Here is a 17,449-nt window from a genome sequence, read left to right on the forward strand (position 1 = left end):
AAGCCATGTGGAGCAGATGGTCCACCCCTTCATCAACCATGTGATGATGACATGGGAGTATTGATGTCTTGGAAACACCTCATTCCTGTTGGTGGATCACATTGCCAATATGAGCCAAAATTGCAGACAGTACAAGTAACCAAGGATTAAAATAATAGGTAACATGCTTGAGATGAACTTTGTAGCCTATTATTATCTATCCTTCAGACCATCCACTGTCATAAAATCTCATGCATTCAAACTCAACCATCTCCAAGACCTAAAATTATGGTACCTCTGTCATGCAAGTAGTAGTTCTAAGGGGAGTGCAGGAATATTATTATTATCAAGTTTGCTGAGGTTTGAACACAAAAAATGTCCATTGGAATTAGAGTTGGTAGGTGCAGAATTGTTGAAGATTTTTAATCAGCCTGTGAACACAGCAAAAAAAATGGTTAGATTAAATATTTGGAATAATATCATGATGTGCAGCATCAAGAACAAGAAAGATGCAATCCAGAAACAGTGGTTGAGTAAAAATGTTGTGAATCACACATCAAGAAATAAAAGGTTTATGTTTTACAATGAGTCCAAAAAAATCTTTTCAAAATTTGAAATTTAGGGTTATAATAGTCATTTGCAAGGAAAAAAAGAAAAAGGAAAAAAAATCAGGAGAGAGAGAGAGAGAGAGAGAGAGAGAGAGAGAGAGAGAGAGCGGAGGGACCTGTGCAGGTGACAGGTTTGTATACATAATCTCCCACCTTTTCTCACTCGGTAGAAGGATCTCTCTCTCTCTCTCTCTCTCTCTCTCTCTTTTGTGATCCATTTGCAGCTTACTTCACTTCCTGCCTCCTCATCCGTCGACTGCTGCGGAACTGCTGGTTTCTCGGCTGCTATTTGGATTCGGAGGTACGTGGCGATCGATCTCTATCTTTTGCTCGCTTACCCAGAACGAGATCCTTTCTTTTTCTTACTGTGAATCCGATGGAGGGTAAAAGTTCTTTCTTTGGAATAGGTTGCGTCGATTTCGAGAATGTTGATGTAAAGTTTGGTTTTTTCGGTAGGCGGAATCCTCAAGTTTGGTTCTTTTCGATTCAGCTGAAATTTATGTCTGTTTTCTCAATTTGCGGAGTTTGGAGACGGGTAATTTAGCAAAAAAGTGATTTTTTTTATTTTTAGAAAGCGAGAAATTGTTCTTTTGTCGATGTGTGAATGTTCATTTCTCTTTTATTTAAATTCTAGGAAATGATCGGATTTATTCGAAAAAAAGTTTTGATGGGAATGCGAAGGTATGTTGTTTTTTTCATAATTCAGATCTGGATTTGTTGATATGGCAAAAAACATTAATCACAGATACTACCAACTTCGAACCTCTTTCGATTGTGGGAGTTTATAGTGTATGATCTTCCTATTAAATGTGTTGTTCTTTGTTTCTCATGAAATGATCGCTTGGCACAAATGTGCATGTTCAAATATCTGTTGATCAATGTTCTAATGCGGTGACAGGCTGTATTTGGTTTCAACTGTTGACTCTGTAATTACTGGAAAAATGATACATTTCACTTGGATTTGAATCTGTGGAACAGACATTCTTTACAAATTTTTAATCAGGAGGTTGCTTCTTGTACTTCTTTGGTTTGGATTCATGATTCAGCGCCGTGATTTATGTGTTATCATTCCTATTGGATGTGCAGCATAAGTTGCTTAAACAAACATGTTAGCATGTTCTACATTGCAATTGCCAGTTGCAATATGGGGCCTGCATCTTACTTTGACTTCTTGATGTTCAAAATGCTGGCATAATTAAGTTTTGTCCCAATATTATAGTGCAGGGCTAGAATTGATGGTGTAACATCTCTGTCAAAAATTTATATGCTCTAGAATTATTTGGATCTACTACTGGGAACAGCTAGAAACTCCGGAAAATGTACAAACTGTTTGAAGTCTAAGTTCGATCCAACTAATTACTCGTATGCCTTTTTTTCAGCTTGCTGATCCATGTAGAAGATGGCGTTATTAGAAGTATCATGATGAAATCTAACACGTCACATAATTAAAATTGTGTAACAAGAATGTGGGTTCCTTAAATTTTTCTTCTCTCTTCAATCTCTATATGAATTTCGGAGATCTACGGTATGGCCTGAAATTCCATATACGATACCTAACTCAGATACTAAGACTGTCTGAATAAAAAGGAAGGTGGGTATGTGAATAACTAATGAAGGAGAATGGATATAAGTAGAGTCAAATCTCCAACATGTTTTCTTTTACAATTCACTATCCGTTAATGGTAATACCATGCTCAATTGTTTATGCTATTATTACTTGCCACAAGCTACAATTGAGTTCTTGCTAATTTTTGTTCAGAGATGAATTTGTTGAATGAAAATTTTAAGACATTGTTTCCTTAATTGGAGCCAGTTGAGAATCTTCTTCTACTCAGATGGTTCAATGTTCCTCTGTTTCATTAATGTTTGTCAAGGGAATGAATTTGGTCATATGGGATGCCAGTGCAAGAGCAAGATATTAGACACTTGTCTATAATTTGATTTAATTTGTTGCCATATTCTTGTGACATCAAATTTGCAGAATATTCTGACAATGCTTCACTGAACATCATAATTATTAAAAATTAACACTGTTTGCTAATAAAGGCTATACTCTTTTGTGAAAATCTCCTTTAATCCAAACTTCAGACAACAGCAATCAGTTATAGAACAGTTTTTAGGTGCATTCAAAAATAACAATAGGCATAGTTACAGCGTAATTGACATAAGAACTAGAACAACTTGCACATCTAATGGCATGATATAAAAAGACTTAAATGGACCTCAGTGGGGTGTCTCAGATGGTCACTTTAGTAGAGGGGATCTTGAATACTTTGGATGGATTTATGAGGAATGATATAGAGTTGTCATTGACGATTTATGAGGAAAAATAACTCAAAATGGTCACCATATTTAATCTGAAGTTTTTCTGTCACAATAAATAGATACATATATTGTCATTTTATTTATTCCATATGTTGTTTACTAAACCATATTATACATGCATGATTCTACCAGCATGGACATGCCTTTCATCATCTGTGATGTGGTTCTTTGTATGTGTCAGAAGATTGCTTGAAAGATAAAGTGTGGATCCTTGCTTTGTCGCAGCTTTTGACTCACCATGATGATGCCAGGAGCTGATACTCAGGATTAATTCCTGTGGATCATTGTAGATATTCATCAGAGGATATAGCAAGATTTAGTGGATCTGTTTTGCTAAAGCATAATGGGTTCAAGATTCCCATCGCATCAGCTCAGCAATGGCCTGTATGTTTCGGGTAGGCCAGAACAGCCAAAAGAGAAGCCTCCAACAATGAGCTCAATTGCCATGCCATATACAGGTGGAGATATTAAAAAATCAGGTGAACTTGGTAAGATGTTTGATCTTCACATGGAGAAGTCTAGAAAATCTGGACCTCTCCCCGGTGCTCCCTTAAGAAATGGATCGTTTGGAGGTGCAGCTCCTCACTCAGGACCGGTCATGCCTAATGCCTCTGGTCGTTCTAGCTATTCTGGTTCCCTCTCTTCTGCAGTTCCTGTTTCTAATTCTTCAGTAAACAGACAAAAGTCTAATTCTGGACCACTTAAGCATGGGGATTCAATTAAAAAGTCATCTGGTCCTCAATCTGGAGGTATAAACCCAATGGCTCGCCAGAACTCTGGCCCTCTCCCACCACCACTCCCAGCTACAGGACTCATCACATCTGGCCCGATTAATTCCGGAACACTTCACTCGAGCAGTGTACCTCATAAAGTATCTGGTCCACTGAATTCAATTGGATCAGTGAAGCTACATAACACCACTGTTGTTCATAATCAGGCTGTCACTAATCTTGGTCAAGAGGAGGATTATTCATTCAAGGGGAGCTTGCCCAAGCCAATATTGTGGTCTGTAGTTTTGCTGTTTGTGATGGGGTTCATAGCAGGGGGCTTCATTCTAGGAGCTGTTCACAATGCCGTTCTTCTCATAGTTGTTGTGATTATTTTTGGAGCTGTTTCTTCACTTTTCATTTGGAACACTTGCTTTGGAAGGAGAGCAATCATAGGATTCATTTCTCAATATCCTGATGCCGAGTTGAAAACAGCAAAAGATGGGCAATATGTCAAGGTTACTGGGGTATGTAGCGTCCTAAGAAAGTTATTGATGATTTTAGAAGTGTTAGAGGCGAAAGACAATATTATGGTCAAGACAATTTTCTGTTCTTTGTTAAAATTCTCACTTATATAGCACATGCATTAGCATCCTGCTTACCACAAACATCCCCTGTCAGACTACTTACTAAATTCTTTGCACATTTTGACTACATGAACCATAGTTTTCAATAGAAGTAATACGGAGAGTAATTTTGCATTTTGTTGTTTCCAGATATCCTGTTGAATATGACAAAGGAAAATAGTATTGTTATTTTATTTTCTAGCATTTCTAAGATTTAGGATGTATTGGATATGGCACAACATAGAACTTCCACTAGATAATTTTCCTGTCTTTCATTTGCTGTCAATTTATGTATGTTGGCTTTACGATAACCATGCATTTATTCTATTGAAGATGATAGACTTGAGTTTCTTGCAGGTTGTCACATGCGGAAATTTTCCCCTTGAGTCATCATACAGTAAAGTTCCTAGATGTGTCTACACATCTACTAGTTTATATGAATACAGGGGCTGGGACTCCAAAGCTGCCAATTCGAAGCATCGCCACTTTACTTGGGGATTGAGATCAATGGAGGTATGCCTCTCCCTAATTGTTGAACTTAATGAGAAACAAGTGATACGTGTTTAAAAGAATATATTTGTCCTTTTATTTTAATTCTCATGGGATATCCCATGAACCATTTCTGGTGGGTTTTACCTCCAGATTCCATCAAACTCAGTTTCTAATTTAAAGGGCATCTAAACGAGTGGAACTAGTGGTGTTTCAGTTTCCATTATATGGAAAGCATTCGATTTGTTTGAAACTGTTGTTACAAGGAAATGTCAATCATATTGGCTTTCTGTTTGTAGATACTTGCTTTTAATTACTTTGACCTAAATAACTCTTTCGCAGAGGAATGTGGTTGACTTTTATATCTCTGACTTCCAATCGGGCTTGAGAGCTTTGGTTAAAGCTGGCTATGGTGCTCAGGTGACCCCATATGTTGATGAGTCTATTGTTTTTGACATCAACCCGGACAACAAGGGCTTTTCGCCTGAATTTCTAAGGTGGTTACGCAAAAGGAATCTATCCAGTGATGATCGTGTTATGCGCTTGAAAGAAGGGTACTAGCGTTTCATTAGATAGTACTTCTTTTTGTTGCTTTCCTTCATCTAGTGGTGCTGCATGAGCATAATCCAGACATATGAATATATAAGCACAATATTATGAGCACCTCTGTGATATATTAATCGATTATTTTTTGGACAGAATGTCTTAGCAACAGGGTGCTGCATAAAATCATGCTTTTCAACATCTCAAGCTCTACATAATGTTCTTTACTCTAAGCACCAAGACCTTTTTCTTTGCAGCTACATCAAAGAGGGCAGCACTGTTAGTGTAATGGGGATTGTCAGAAGGAATGACAATGTCTTGATGATAGTACCACCTTCGGAGCCCTTCTCAACAGGATGCCAATGGGCAAAGTGCATTCTCCCAGCGAACCTTGAAGGAATCGTATTGAGATGTGAGGACACTTCAAAAATCGACGTCATACCAGTATAATGTATATAGTTAGTTGGCGTTAAAATAATTGTTTTAGATGTCAAATCTATAATCGTGTTTTGCCTGTTAGCAATGCCTAAAATGAAGCAATGATTTGCATAAGGAGGAACTTTTATCCTCTGAATGTGTTTGATTGTGTAGCCTTTTTGTGTTTCACCTTCTTGTTGAGTTCAAGTACATCTGTAAGAAGGTCAGTTTGATTACTACAGTTGATGAGGTCTTTGATGTAATTGAAATGGAAGGTTAGACTGGCAGTATATTTTGCTGAGACAAACTTTCTACCTATCTGAATAAATTGGATCTGTAGATTGGTTGCTGTTTTTTACTTAGTGTCTCTTGTTTGTGAGAATTTACACTTCTTTTGCGGTGTAGTTATCGATATTATTGCTTGACTGATATCTTCAATCTACTCATCAGGTTAAGGAATTGTCTTACATGCACAATATGTAGAAATCTTTTGTCTTTGATGATAAATTGCTTCATTGCAGTAGTAGCAATTGGATTTTAAGGCAAAGGCCTTACAATTTGTCACTTTTTTTTGGATACAGTTCTTCTAATGGTTCCATTAAAAAGTGATTACAATATGCCATCTTAAAAGAAAATTATAATGTAGCATGAAAAGACCCTAAATTTTTATCGTTGTTCTGATACCAAATGATATGACTCTAAGGTCTTATCGTGGAAGAAAGGGGAGAAAAGGGAATGATAATGATCGCTTCAAGAGGATCGACCTCCTTGATCGCTTCGAGGGGATCGGCCCTCCTTGATCACTTCGAGGAGATCAACCTCCTAAGATTTGTCTATAGAGTGGAATAATATTTCATTGATTGATTGATTCTTTGTAAAAGAAAGTGTTATATTACTATTTATAGAGTTCCATCTAGAATTCGTTCGGACTTGAACTCTTAATAATAAATAAATATTAAATAAATTTCTATCCGATTCTAACTGAATTAAACAGACTCGATAAACAACTGAACTAAACTGATCAATAAATATTATGCAAATGCTCAAAAAAAGGGTCCTAACATAGCAGTTAGAAGCATTTACCAGCTGATATTGGAATCATGATACATCATGAGCTCAGAAAGAAAATTACTTATTGCCATGAAATATTCCTTGAAAATGATGTGCCTATCTTATGAACATATCCAACATACATGATGGTTTCTCCATAATGAGATTATGTTCATGATATTATGACTAGTTTCTGCCCTTCGTCTACATATCAAGCTGACCACAGATGCTAAACTGATTGAAAGATGGTTAATAAGTTGTGATTTATGGAAAAGTTTTGCAACACAATGGTATGTGCATGAGACACAATGGCCCAAATAGCTAGCTGGCCTACTCAGGAATTGAACCCTATAATGATTTCAGAACGATATATATGAATCTCAACTCTTAATTTTATTTGGTTTTAAGTTAGATTTGAAGTATCGGAAGTGAAAGCTAAGTCGGAGCCACCCGAAATCCTTTTTCTAAAATAGTCTCAAGTCAAATCCTATCGACACTAGACTCGTCAAACTCTACCTATGTCGATGTCGATTCCAATAAGGTTATGTTGGACGTTCCCGATAATACTCTTATCGAGATATTTAAGTTAATGAGTGATTCGAACAATTCAACTAGCCTTTTAACATGAAAGATTGTGTGTTCTAATAACAACGTACTTGTGAAGTTCTTTTATAATGAGCTTCGGATGTCATTACCTTCCTAGTTAGGTTATGGTATGCTTTCTTCGGACCTAACTCATCGTGGTACATCAAATCCGAGCTACAATAATGTTCGATCCACTCCGCTACGTGTTAGTAATGTCAAAGAATCAATTATAAAGTATCATTCACTTATGTCGAGATATCGACCATCTGCTATTAAATTGTCAACCCTATCATCATGCCTTTCTCTCAGTGGCATTAAAATATTCAGTTGCAGACAACATTTCACAAGAAATGATGCATCCGATAACTTAGTCAAATGTCGTTATTTGTTATTGGTCACATACAAACCGACAATGCTTGGATTTCTTCGACGACTTTGATCATGACAACGACATGATCATCTTTCGACTTCGTGGCTTATGCCGATTAGCTTATCGCAGTCAGACCTCGGCAAGTGCTCCAGTTTGTCGTTTCGGTGGGAATCCGATTCCTCGGTGTTCATGTTCGGGCGTCTCAGAGTTGCCCAACCTGAGTTCATCGAATGAGGCTCGACAGGCGGTCTGGTTGCGTCGTCATTGCGGCTTTTGCATTCAGTCAGCTCCATCATCTTACTCTCCCTCGATGCTTCTTTGCTCCGTCACGGAGTTGAAGACGAATGCCTACAGTTCAAAGGCACAACCAGAGCTCCATCGAAGGGACCCGGGTATCCTCCGGTGTTTGCGTTCCGGATCTCAGGCACCGGCGGCGAGCACCACAAGATTCTAAGGCTGCCGATGGCGCTGTACCACCCGAGGAATCGCTACCTCCTGCCGATGGCGCTGAACGAATCTAACTGGCGCTCTCCGGTCGATCCCAACGAACTTATCGAGCTCTCGGGAATAGCGTGTGCAGTGGAGGGGACGGGTGCGTCCGCCGTCGCTGCAACGCTTCATGCAGCTGCGGCTCTTCTGAAGACTAGTCCATATTGGGATTGGTTCATCAATTTGAGTGCTTCGGATTATCCAGCTATCACTCAGGATGGTGAGCATTTAGTTTCTGCACCTTGTAATTAAGCCTTTTTTATCTGAAATAGAGGTCCTCCTGCAGATCTTCTTCATGCGTTTACTTCTTTGCCGAGGGACCTCAACTTCATTGACCGAATGAGTAAGGCCATTAATGGACATGGAGAAGAGGTTTGAAGATATCATCGTAGATCCGAGTCTCCATCTGGATACAAACACTCGGATCGTTTATGGGACCGGCAACAGAACGATGCCCGATGCCTTCAAGATGTTCACAGGTCCACTCTCGGTAGCAGAGAAACCTTGTCGTCGCAGATCTACATATTCCGAGTTCTTCTACATGGAACAGGATCGCCTCGGGCGGTGCTAAGCAGATCATTCGTGGAGCACCGTGTGCTCGGAGTGGATAACCTGCCAAGATGTGGTCAACCCAGTGGCGTCCTACTTCCACACGGTCATCTGCAACTCTCCAGAGTTCCGAAACACCACCGTCGACGGAGATCTGAGTCACATTCTTTGGGACAGCACGCCTCCTGCATCAGGCCCAGTTCATCTCAGGCAATCACGTAATTGCGGAACGAGGAAGAGCTCACGAAGGGGATGAGAAGCGACGGACAAGCTCAGATGATTGCTGGAGCTGGTATGATATCGATCACGTCAAACCAGGGCCATCAGGGAAGAAGCTAGGTGGGTTGGTTTTAGATCTTATGTCCACTAAAAGGAAGTATGCATGCATGTGAGTAGGCTTCCGATTTCAACTCAGCTTGTGGATTGTGTCACAAGATACAAACGAAATCTACGAGCACAATCATAGTTATTATTTTACTTGTTCTGACTACATCTTCTTAATCTCAGCCACCCACACGAGGTTCTTACTTGCAGTACGTAATGACTCAACCACTAATAAAAGCAAAACGAGTGAACCACTACGGTTTACCTTTTGCCTCGATAAAGCTTTCTCTCGGACACCTGTCTCGGTAACTCAACACAGGACGCCATATTAGTATATTACGACCTTATGTGCCCTTTTCTTACATATAAAAGAACGTGAGGGGCGTTTAAGTAAAGGCAAAAAGAAACGCGTGGCCGGGGTTGGATCGGCTACGGGCACTCGGCCCAGCCCTCCTCCGCGACACGGGCGCGCTCGGCGAGCCGAGCGATCCGCGACTCGACCGCAAGGATTAGCCTCGCGGGCACACCGGAGCACGCCTCCAGCCGCCGGAGAGCCGCTGCGCCGCCTTTCTCCGGCACCGCCTCGTCCTCGCAGAGCTTGATGGCGAACCACAACGCGGCTGAGAGGGCCACCCGGAGTGGCAGGGCCGATGTCGCCCGCTGGCACGCGCCAACCACCCGCGCCGCCGCTTCCACGCACCGCCGCTGGTTACGTAGCCCCATCCTCCGGCTCCAGCCGAGCAGGACGCCCTCCACCCTCTCGTCCGCCCCCCCACGCTGCCGTCTCGCTGCCGTTCGCCGTGGAGCGGCGGTTTTCACCCCCCGACGCGCCGCCGTGGACTCGGAGGTGGAGAGGCAAGAGCTGGAGGACGAGGAGCCGGCGGAGCGGGAAGGAGAGGGAGGAGAAACAGAGTCAGGGTCACAGGAAGCGCAGAAGTCGCGGACCCGGCACGGGGCGGCTCCGGAAACGCGGCGGGCGGCGTCGAGAGAGTCGCAGGCGAGGCAGGCGACCAAGCGGACGTGGCGGGCCACGAGGAAGTTGGCGCCGTGGACGGACGCGTCGCAGGCCCAGCAGAGGAAGGCCGCGTCCGGGTCGCAGAAGACCACTGCCTCGCAGCCGCAGAGCTCGCAGGGCGGTCGCTGCTTCATGTCCAAAACTGAGGTGTAGGAGGCGGAGGTGGGTTCTTTTGCAGGAGGCACAGTGGTGTTCGGTTCGGTGGTTGAGAGAGGAGGATGCTTTGTTGGACTTGGAGTTGGGGTGGTAATCTAAGCGAAGAAGGCTCTAATATAAGCCGAGCGAGAGCGAGAGAGAGAGAGAGAGAGAGAGAGAGAGAGGGGAAGACAAGGATGGACCATAAGGGGGGGAGTCGGTGGCGGTCGTAGGGCCATCCCTGTCCACATACCTCGTTCCTCTCGAACTGTTCATCTTCTTTCGTTATTATATGGTTGGCTTTTTTGCTCGCGCATTGGCCACTACATTTATTTTTCTTTTTTTGCTCCATAATTCCATCTATTATAGAAGATCTATTTTCCCCGACGAGGATGAGCGGATGCGGTGGCACTGGTGATGGGACCCGCAGTGGCGGTGTTCCAACGGAAGCAACAAGCTCGACGGCAACTCTTAAAACGTTTACGTTTCATCCACCGTTCTACCCGCCTCGCGGTTGGAGGCGATCCGAACCACGTGAGATCCACCTGTGTGTCCGTCCCAATTGCGCTTCGGGTAGACGACGTCCGAAGACTCGGTCTTGTTGACCACAACATACGTAGTCTCGAGGCGCCATAACGACAATCGTCGTGGGACCCAGCGGGTCTTGCCACGCATAGTTACTCGACAAAATATCTGCGCTTGGTGCCGGTCGGAAACACGTGGCGAAAAAATGTGGCTCCGGGAAAAGAATCCCAATCATCTCGTTCGGAAACGACGGAATCACCCTCACGAGTGAGGCGGATACGAGGGCAGAAGGGTCATTTAATCCGAGGGCATATTTAAAGGCGGGCGGGGTCTTCTTCCAACGCACTCAACGCATCACAGCCACTCGTTGTGCGGCGCAATGACGTCGTCGTCGCCGGACAGGGACGCCACAACTCCCAGCCACGTGTGCGCACGAAAGAGAGAGAGGAGCGCTTGGGACATGGTAATTGCATGGATCTGATTCAATTTAGTCACGGGGAAACGAACACCGTCACCGGTTGCATGCATTAGATTTGGGGACCCAACGACGTGTTCCTTCACCTACTGGCTGGCTACTACAGTATGAGATTGCGGAGTTTCTGGCTCCACCTGAGATCCAAATTGTGGACTCACCAAAGGATGGAGCTACCACAGATTTCAAGCGAGGAAGACGGACCACAAAACAGGGCGTGGAAAGCATGGCCAGGAGCTCGATTGACCTTACATCTGGAAAGATGTTATGGACCATGGCGGAGTTTTCCTAACCGGTGCATATGATATGAGACCAGATTGAGGCACTGAGGAGTGCCACCGAAGACCATGCTCAGCCATGGACTCGCTCGTCTCAGCTCTCATGTGCTTCGCCACAAACACTGGATCTTCGATATAAACGTGCATCGCACGTTAAATTGCTGGCCTTCAAGCTGTGTCACAGGAAGAACCACTCGTTATTGAAAGCTTCAGATGTGAGGTCAAGCAGCGGATGAGATCAGCAAAGATACAATAATGCAACCGAGAGATGAAATCAGCAAGCTCTTTGATGGACTCTGTCTGGAGAGTTATGTTGCTAGTGGAGTGGGAATATTGAGACAGATCAATATTCTGGCAGCTTTCAAGAGCCAACTAGAGGATGTACAGAAGCTACGATCGAATCTTCTTTTCTTTGTTTGGCGAACCAAAAAAAGTTGAGCACAAGAACAATTTAACATCAACTTCAACAGTCGGTCTATTTCCAACAAGATGCATGAGGTTTCCTGCTTTTGATTGCCGCAAACAATGTCACACAAAGGAGAAGAGCAGGAAAAGATTAGGTACAAAAATAAAATGTACAATCACATAAATCAACCAGAAAAAAAACTTCATATGCATTTCAAAAGCATTGATTTTAGAGTAACACTGCCAAAAGAATGATCCTCGTGTTAAAGAGAGCAACAAAGCAGACAAGTCACTTTGGCTATCAGCTTAGTAGAACAAAAGGAGTTCTAAGACAATGCAAGTACACAGCAAGTGAGATACTTTATAGCCCAGAAGGACCAACATTCTTCAGTCAGAATATAACGTTGCTTGCATAAACAATGTACAAAGAATGAGACTAAGATATACAATTCGTAGAGATGTCCTTTCTACCCCAGTTTGCTTGCTGTTAAGATTATTCCAATTGCTAAGCACATCTAGTAGATAGCTTGACTAGTTACTGCACCCGACATCCTAATATAAGATATATCTATAGTCTTTTCAAGCTCTTCTTCCTAGCATCAATCTTCTTCTTATCTACCTGAGCTTTTACAGCAAGTCCTTCCTTCTTTTGAATTGCTGATGCTCCAACAACAGGCTCCACTAGAGGGGCAATACTGGCATTCTGATCTTGTGCATTTGTCACTGGTCCTTTGGATTTGGAAGAAGTAGATAATGGAGTGGTAAGCAAGGGTTCTTTCCCTGTGGATTCTGTAATTCTTTGATCCACATTCAAAGCTGTGGTGGACTCACAGATTGCCCCCGTCTTAACATTCGACTTAGGTTTAAGAGCATGTATCCCTGTATATAACCTGCAGAGATGCATCATAAAACTCACCATGAGCCTGTCCACCCATAGCAGTTATCCAGATCAATCCAAAGTGAATAGGCTGATGTCGTAATATATGGACATCTCTACCAACCGAATAGAGAGTTTTCTTGGTCTACTGGCTCTTTGGTAGTAAAAGCAAAATGTGTGTATGCATGTGCAAGGGCGTGTGTATGTGTGTGTGTGTGTGTGAGAGAGAGAGAGAGAGATAGAGAGAGAGAGAGCAGCAGCAAACCTTGCATGCCTAGCATACTCCTCGTAGTTTTCAAGCAACATTTTACCAGCTTGCTCATTTAGTGCAGATTCTGGGAATGGCTCAATGAGCAAGCATCTGACAACCTGTTAGAAGCAACAACATGGACCACATTAGTGACATAAAAACAAGCTGCAAACTTTGTACTTGTGGGATCTCTCGAGTTAGTACAAGAGCAAAACAGCTGACCATTAAACAAATTCTGATTTAGATAATATATTATGGTAACACCAACATAGTCAAGATTCAGGATGAATTTTCCAACAAAGATCCCTTTAAAAGAACATATCAAAGTGGGAATTGACAATTCCAAAGTAATGTTTCCCTAATGGCTACAGCTCATTGCCATACCTAGAATTGGTTGAGTAACAATAGTGATTGACAGAACATGAAGGTGGATCAGGAACACTTGGAACTTACAAGCAACACATGTCTTAATCCAAGGCTTGGATTCCAATCCTTTTTGAGTGTGTTAACACAAATTTCACCATTCGTTGCAATGTTTGGATGAAATATTTTGGTCAAGAAGTAGCCTGCAAAATAATGGAAAACTTGATCCTTGTCAAATTATAAATAACAGCATGACTTGCTAGCATTAGCATACAATAACAATACAACACCTTTTGGAGGAGACTGGGGGAAGTCATGAGACAGTAAAAGCTTCATGCGAAATACACCATTCTCATATGGAGTTCCAGCTGCAGGTTTGTGTAGCACAAACTTGTGGATTGTTAATTTCCATGCCAAAAGGTAAATGGAAAGATATCTCTACTCAGTCACGTACCAGGACCCTCAATATCAGCAAATATAATAGAAAAGTCATCATCATTAACAATCACTTTAATGCCATCAGGAGGTGTTTCGTCTAAATTCTTCAATTCCTTAGCAAGTTGCTTGATGACATTTGGTGAAAGGTTCTCATTGGTTGCCTGCTTAAGATAGCAAACAAATTAGTATCGTGGAGAAAACTTCACCAGCTATTCTAAGCAACTGGCCCAGATAGATTCTTAAATTCAAAATTTTCAAAATTACACTCACCATTGTTGGAAAAGTGACCGCAAAGAGTGTTCCTTCGACCTTCAACACAAAATGTAGATCGGGTTGCTGTATCCACTATGCTTGGGTGCAGCTCAGACTACAGGGATTGTCACCGATTGCTGCAGCTGATCTGCAGAAATGGTATAGGAGTTGGTTTTTTGAAAAAGGATAACTTAGGTGCTTGTGAATCATAAAGCAGTGGCAGTTAGAATCTCACAATGAATTTGTGCTAAAAAGGTCACAGATAATAATTAGTATGATACTCAACTGAAAGAAGTGAGACTGAGAATTAAGAATTGCTTACGGGTGCTAAAATGTACACTTAATTTCCTAACAAGAAGGCAATCTATTTACATGATCTAAAGTAAGAATAACACCACAGTTTTAAAGAAAAGGAAGAACTAAAGCTCCACTATTGGAGTTGATACATCAAGGAATACTCTCTGGTGATGTCTTTATTAGTCACAAAGTCACTCATGCTTATAATACTAACAACTAACAAGATACTGAGATTAAAATCCAGGCTCCCACAGCTAACAGATACCTATCAACTTCCCATTTTACCATCCCCAAAAGTTGACCATCATAATTAAGCTTGGCAATTCATATTATTTTCGTAAGTCAAGAGTTGACCAGAACAGAAGAGAAGCCAGTCTCTACCATGTACTCTTGTGTGTAATAGGTATACAGTATTATAATGTCGTATGGTGAAAAGACACATTGCCAAATGCAAAACACCAGAATGTTTGACTTACACAAGCAGATAGTATATGCAGAAGACAACAACCTTGCAACTCACATAGGATGAGAGTTAACAGGAATGTATAACAGCCTTGCAACAAAAAAATATAAGCTAGTGTATGAGAAGTAATGTGCCCACACAAAATTTGACCATTATAAGATGAAAGGTAACAGGGAAAAATGCTTGTAAAGTAGATAATTTGATGTGCTAAACTTACATAGGTATGCACCATGCAATGTGATCAGTCTAGAGCACACATAGGTTTCAACTGCTTCTCTTTGCTAAAAGAAATCATCCATTGTTATATCCAAATTATACATAGGTTAAGTTCATGGATCTTCAAAATTCAAATAAATATCAGAAAAACATCATTGTGTATGTTAGAAGTGTATCATTGTTTGCTAACTTTCTGACCCTTCAGTGCCATTGCTTTGGCAATGTTCTCTCACCTCCATCATTCAGAGTATATACCAGCAGATATACTTTACTATTATATTATGTCCTGAAACAAAATATAGAACTTCTCATGACTTTATATGGAATAGGTACCAATGACCTTCAAGAGAGTTTGAAGTCATCAAATGATGTGTTCAGAGCATAGCCACTGTGTAGAATAAAATTTTTACTATTGATCTACACCTGCAATAATTATAAATGAATTTCCAGTTGATGTAAAAATTTTCTGAAAAAAGGTCATAGACATGCTAACAAGTAATATCAATGAAAGTTGATATCAACTCATGAATAGATTTGCCAAGATAAATGTAAATCAGTTCAACATGATTGACACCACATGGTCCTTTTGTCATCCTTGATTTCATTCGAAGAAAGTAGCCAGATAATAAAAATGTTGGTGTAAATAAATGTTATTCTTAAAACTTTCCTATTCTATCTTTCCATCCACAAACTTCTTCCTTCCTCGAGTCAAAATATGTGCATATGTTAACTTCTCTCAACCTAATAGGAAACTGAGAAAACTAGTGGATCAACAGTAGGTGCTAACTACCAATAGAGTACCAAGTGAGCCCTCGAATAACTTACAACAAATCCAGCTTCAGATGGCAACACATTACCACTCTTAGCTTGTCAATGAATGCACAAGACAGTGATCACCTGTGCAATGCAAGAGTACCAAAATTGATTTGTCTCTGAAAATTACTGCTTTTGGCTCTCACAGGACTACAGGAATCAACTTTAGAGGAACCATCAGAGGATGGAAAGATTATTGTGGCATATTGCCAATTTATTGTGGCATACCAAACAAGCCATACTACCATGAATTCAGCAATAAGCTGCAGATCAATTATTTATACCAAAGCGCAAAGTGCTTCTTTGCAACAGCCATCCAACTAACGTAACCGAGTCTAAGAAACTTGATAGGTAACTCGTATGCCATCTCAAAATCGATGTATAACAAAGCAAATGATCGAGGTATTCCTTCCTTCGTCGTACATTTCTGTTACGAGCACAGCCTGTCAATGCACTGCCTAATGACCCTATCTAACCTCACACAGTTTTTTGACACTCTCAAATGATTGCCCTAAAAATCAACTAAATCCACCAGCTCATAAATCCATGTCTGGCAGAAATCATCACCTAATCTAACAAATCCCCCAAATCAACCTATTCCGAGGAAAGTAAAGAAACCCAAACGAAAAACCCTAGCTAGCTCGATCATGCAGCAACCAAAGGAAACCGAATCAAAAGGCACAAAAGGTCTCATCTTGCACGGCCGAACACTGATCCAGATCTTGCAGAAGACTTAGAATAAACAAAATGAATCAAATCTTAAGAGAACCCGTGTAGGTGAAAATTCGGATCCCTAGTTAAGAAATCGTTCCTTCCACAAAACCCAGACGAAGCTGCCGGCTTTCAACGAAAAACCAAAAACACATTATCTTCAGACAAAACACAATATAAACACAATAATAGGAAATCACGACAAAGAATCTCCGAAATCACTTACGAAATGAAAGAACCACCAGAAATCGATTCCCCAGAAAACATCAGAAACTCTGATCCATCAAAGAAGCGAAGAGCGACATTTGGAGAGAAGGGGAACTCACCCGAACAATTTGGAATCGAAGATCTTTCGGGTCGGTAAAGCGAGATCGAATGCGGTCGGAGAGGAACATCAGAGAGAGAGAGAGAGAGAGAGAGAGGGGACGTGACTTCCTCTCGGGTGCGCCTGCTCGCGTCGGGCAGGGGATGTGGACATCCCCATATGTCAATATTACCCTTCGCAATTTCGTCAAATTACCATATCTTCTTCTATGAGTCATCCACCGACCATGAATACTTTTGTAAGTTGGCTTTGCGGGCAGAGACGAGGGACGTCCCATGCCCATTTCTTCGTCGAACCGAAGGGCTATATGGTAACTTCACAAGTCCCTGGAGTGGGCCGTGGGAACCGCTTGGTGTCGGAATTCCGCGGCCCGGTCTGCTCGAATGAACCGGGTTCACCGGGTTCGTCGACCCTTGTCGTGGAAGCACACTTAGGCTCGCATGCATAAGGATTTGATGATATACTAATAGAATATTTAGACTTCAGGCTTAATAAGTAAGGTTAAGGTTAGTTAAGGAGCCATCATATATGTTCATGATGTATTTCATGTATC

General features: G+C 41.6%; 3 protein-coding genes across 10 annotated transcripts; 1 reads left to right on the top strand and 2 right to left on the bottom strand.

The window, feature by feature from the left end:
* Positions 1-732: 732 nt before the first annotated feature.
* LOC135582873 (uncharacterized membrane protein At1g16860-like) lies at positions 733-6,052 on the top strand. 6 transcript variants are annotated; one of them, XM_018822070.2, is made up of 6 exons: positions 760-888; positions 995-1,039; positions 3,138-4,146; positions 4,603-4,758; positions 5,077-5,288; positions 5,535-6,052. In XM_018822070.2, exons 3-6 carry the CDS (start codon positions 3,256-3,258, stop codon positions 5,725-5,727), a joined length of 1,452 nt encoding a protein of 483 aa, XP_018677615.2. In that variant the 5' UTR covers positions 760-888; positions 995-1,039; positions 3,138-3,255; the 3' UTR covers positions 5,728-6,052. The 6 variants fall into 6 exon arrangements, with proteins under 6 accessions (XP_064973557.1, XP_064973558.1, XP_064973560.1 ...); XM_065117489.1 differs by lacking the exons at positions 760-888; positions 995-1,039 and adding exons at positions 1,044-1,122; positions 1,222-1,268; XM_065117485.1 differs by lacking the exon at positions 995-1,039 and having other exon boundaries at positions 733-888.
* Positions 6,053-9,186: 3,134 nt separating this feature from the next.
* Positions 9,187-10,367, bottom strand: LOC135617378 (B-box zinc finger protein 32-like). The gene has a single exon (XM_065117491.1). It carries the CDS (start codon positions 10,208-10,210, stop codon positions 9,491-9,493), a length of 720 nt encoding a protein of 239 aa, XP_064973563.1. The 5' UTR covers positions 10,211-10,367; the 3' UTR covers positions 9,187-9,490.
* Positions 10,368-12,232: 1,865 nt separating this feature from the next.
* On the bottom strand, positions 12,233-17,046 carry LOC135582864 (ubiquitin-conjugating enzyme E2 22-like). 3 transcript variants are annotated; one of them, XM_065117492.1, is made up of 7 exons: positions 16,898-17,046; positions 14,090-14,219; positions 13,836-13,980; positions 13,672-13,749; positions 13,472-13,584; positions 13,034-13,137; positions 12,233-12,781 (listed from the first exon to the last, which is right to left on the bottom strand). In XM_065117492.1, exons 2-7 carry the CDS (start codon positions 14,090-14,092, stop codon positions 12,460-12,462), a joined length of 765 nt encoding a protein of 254 aa, XP_064973564.1. In that variant the 5' UTR covers positions 14,093-14,219; positions 16,898-17,046; the 3' UTR covers positions 12,233-12,459. The 3 variants fall into 3 exon arrangements, with proteins under 3 accessions (XP_064973564.1, XP_064973566.1, XP_064973565.1); XM_065117494.1 differs by having other exon boundaries at positions 14,090-14,214; positions 16,898-17,010; XM_065117493.1 differs by having other exon boundaries at positions 16,798-16,940.
* Positions 17,047-17,449: the final 403 nt, after the last annotated feature.

The sequence above is a fragment of the Musa acuminata genome, chromosome BXJ2-7 (genome assembly GCF_036884655.1).
Source record: "Musa acuminata AAA Group cultivar baxijiao chromosome BXJ2-7, Cavendish_Baxijiao_AAA, whole genome shotgun sequence".
NCBI lineage: Eukaryota > Viridiplantae > Streptophyta > Magnoliopsida > Zingiberales > Musaceae > Musa > Musa acuminata.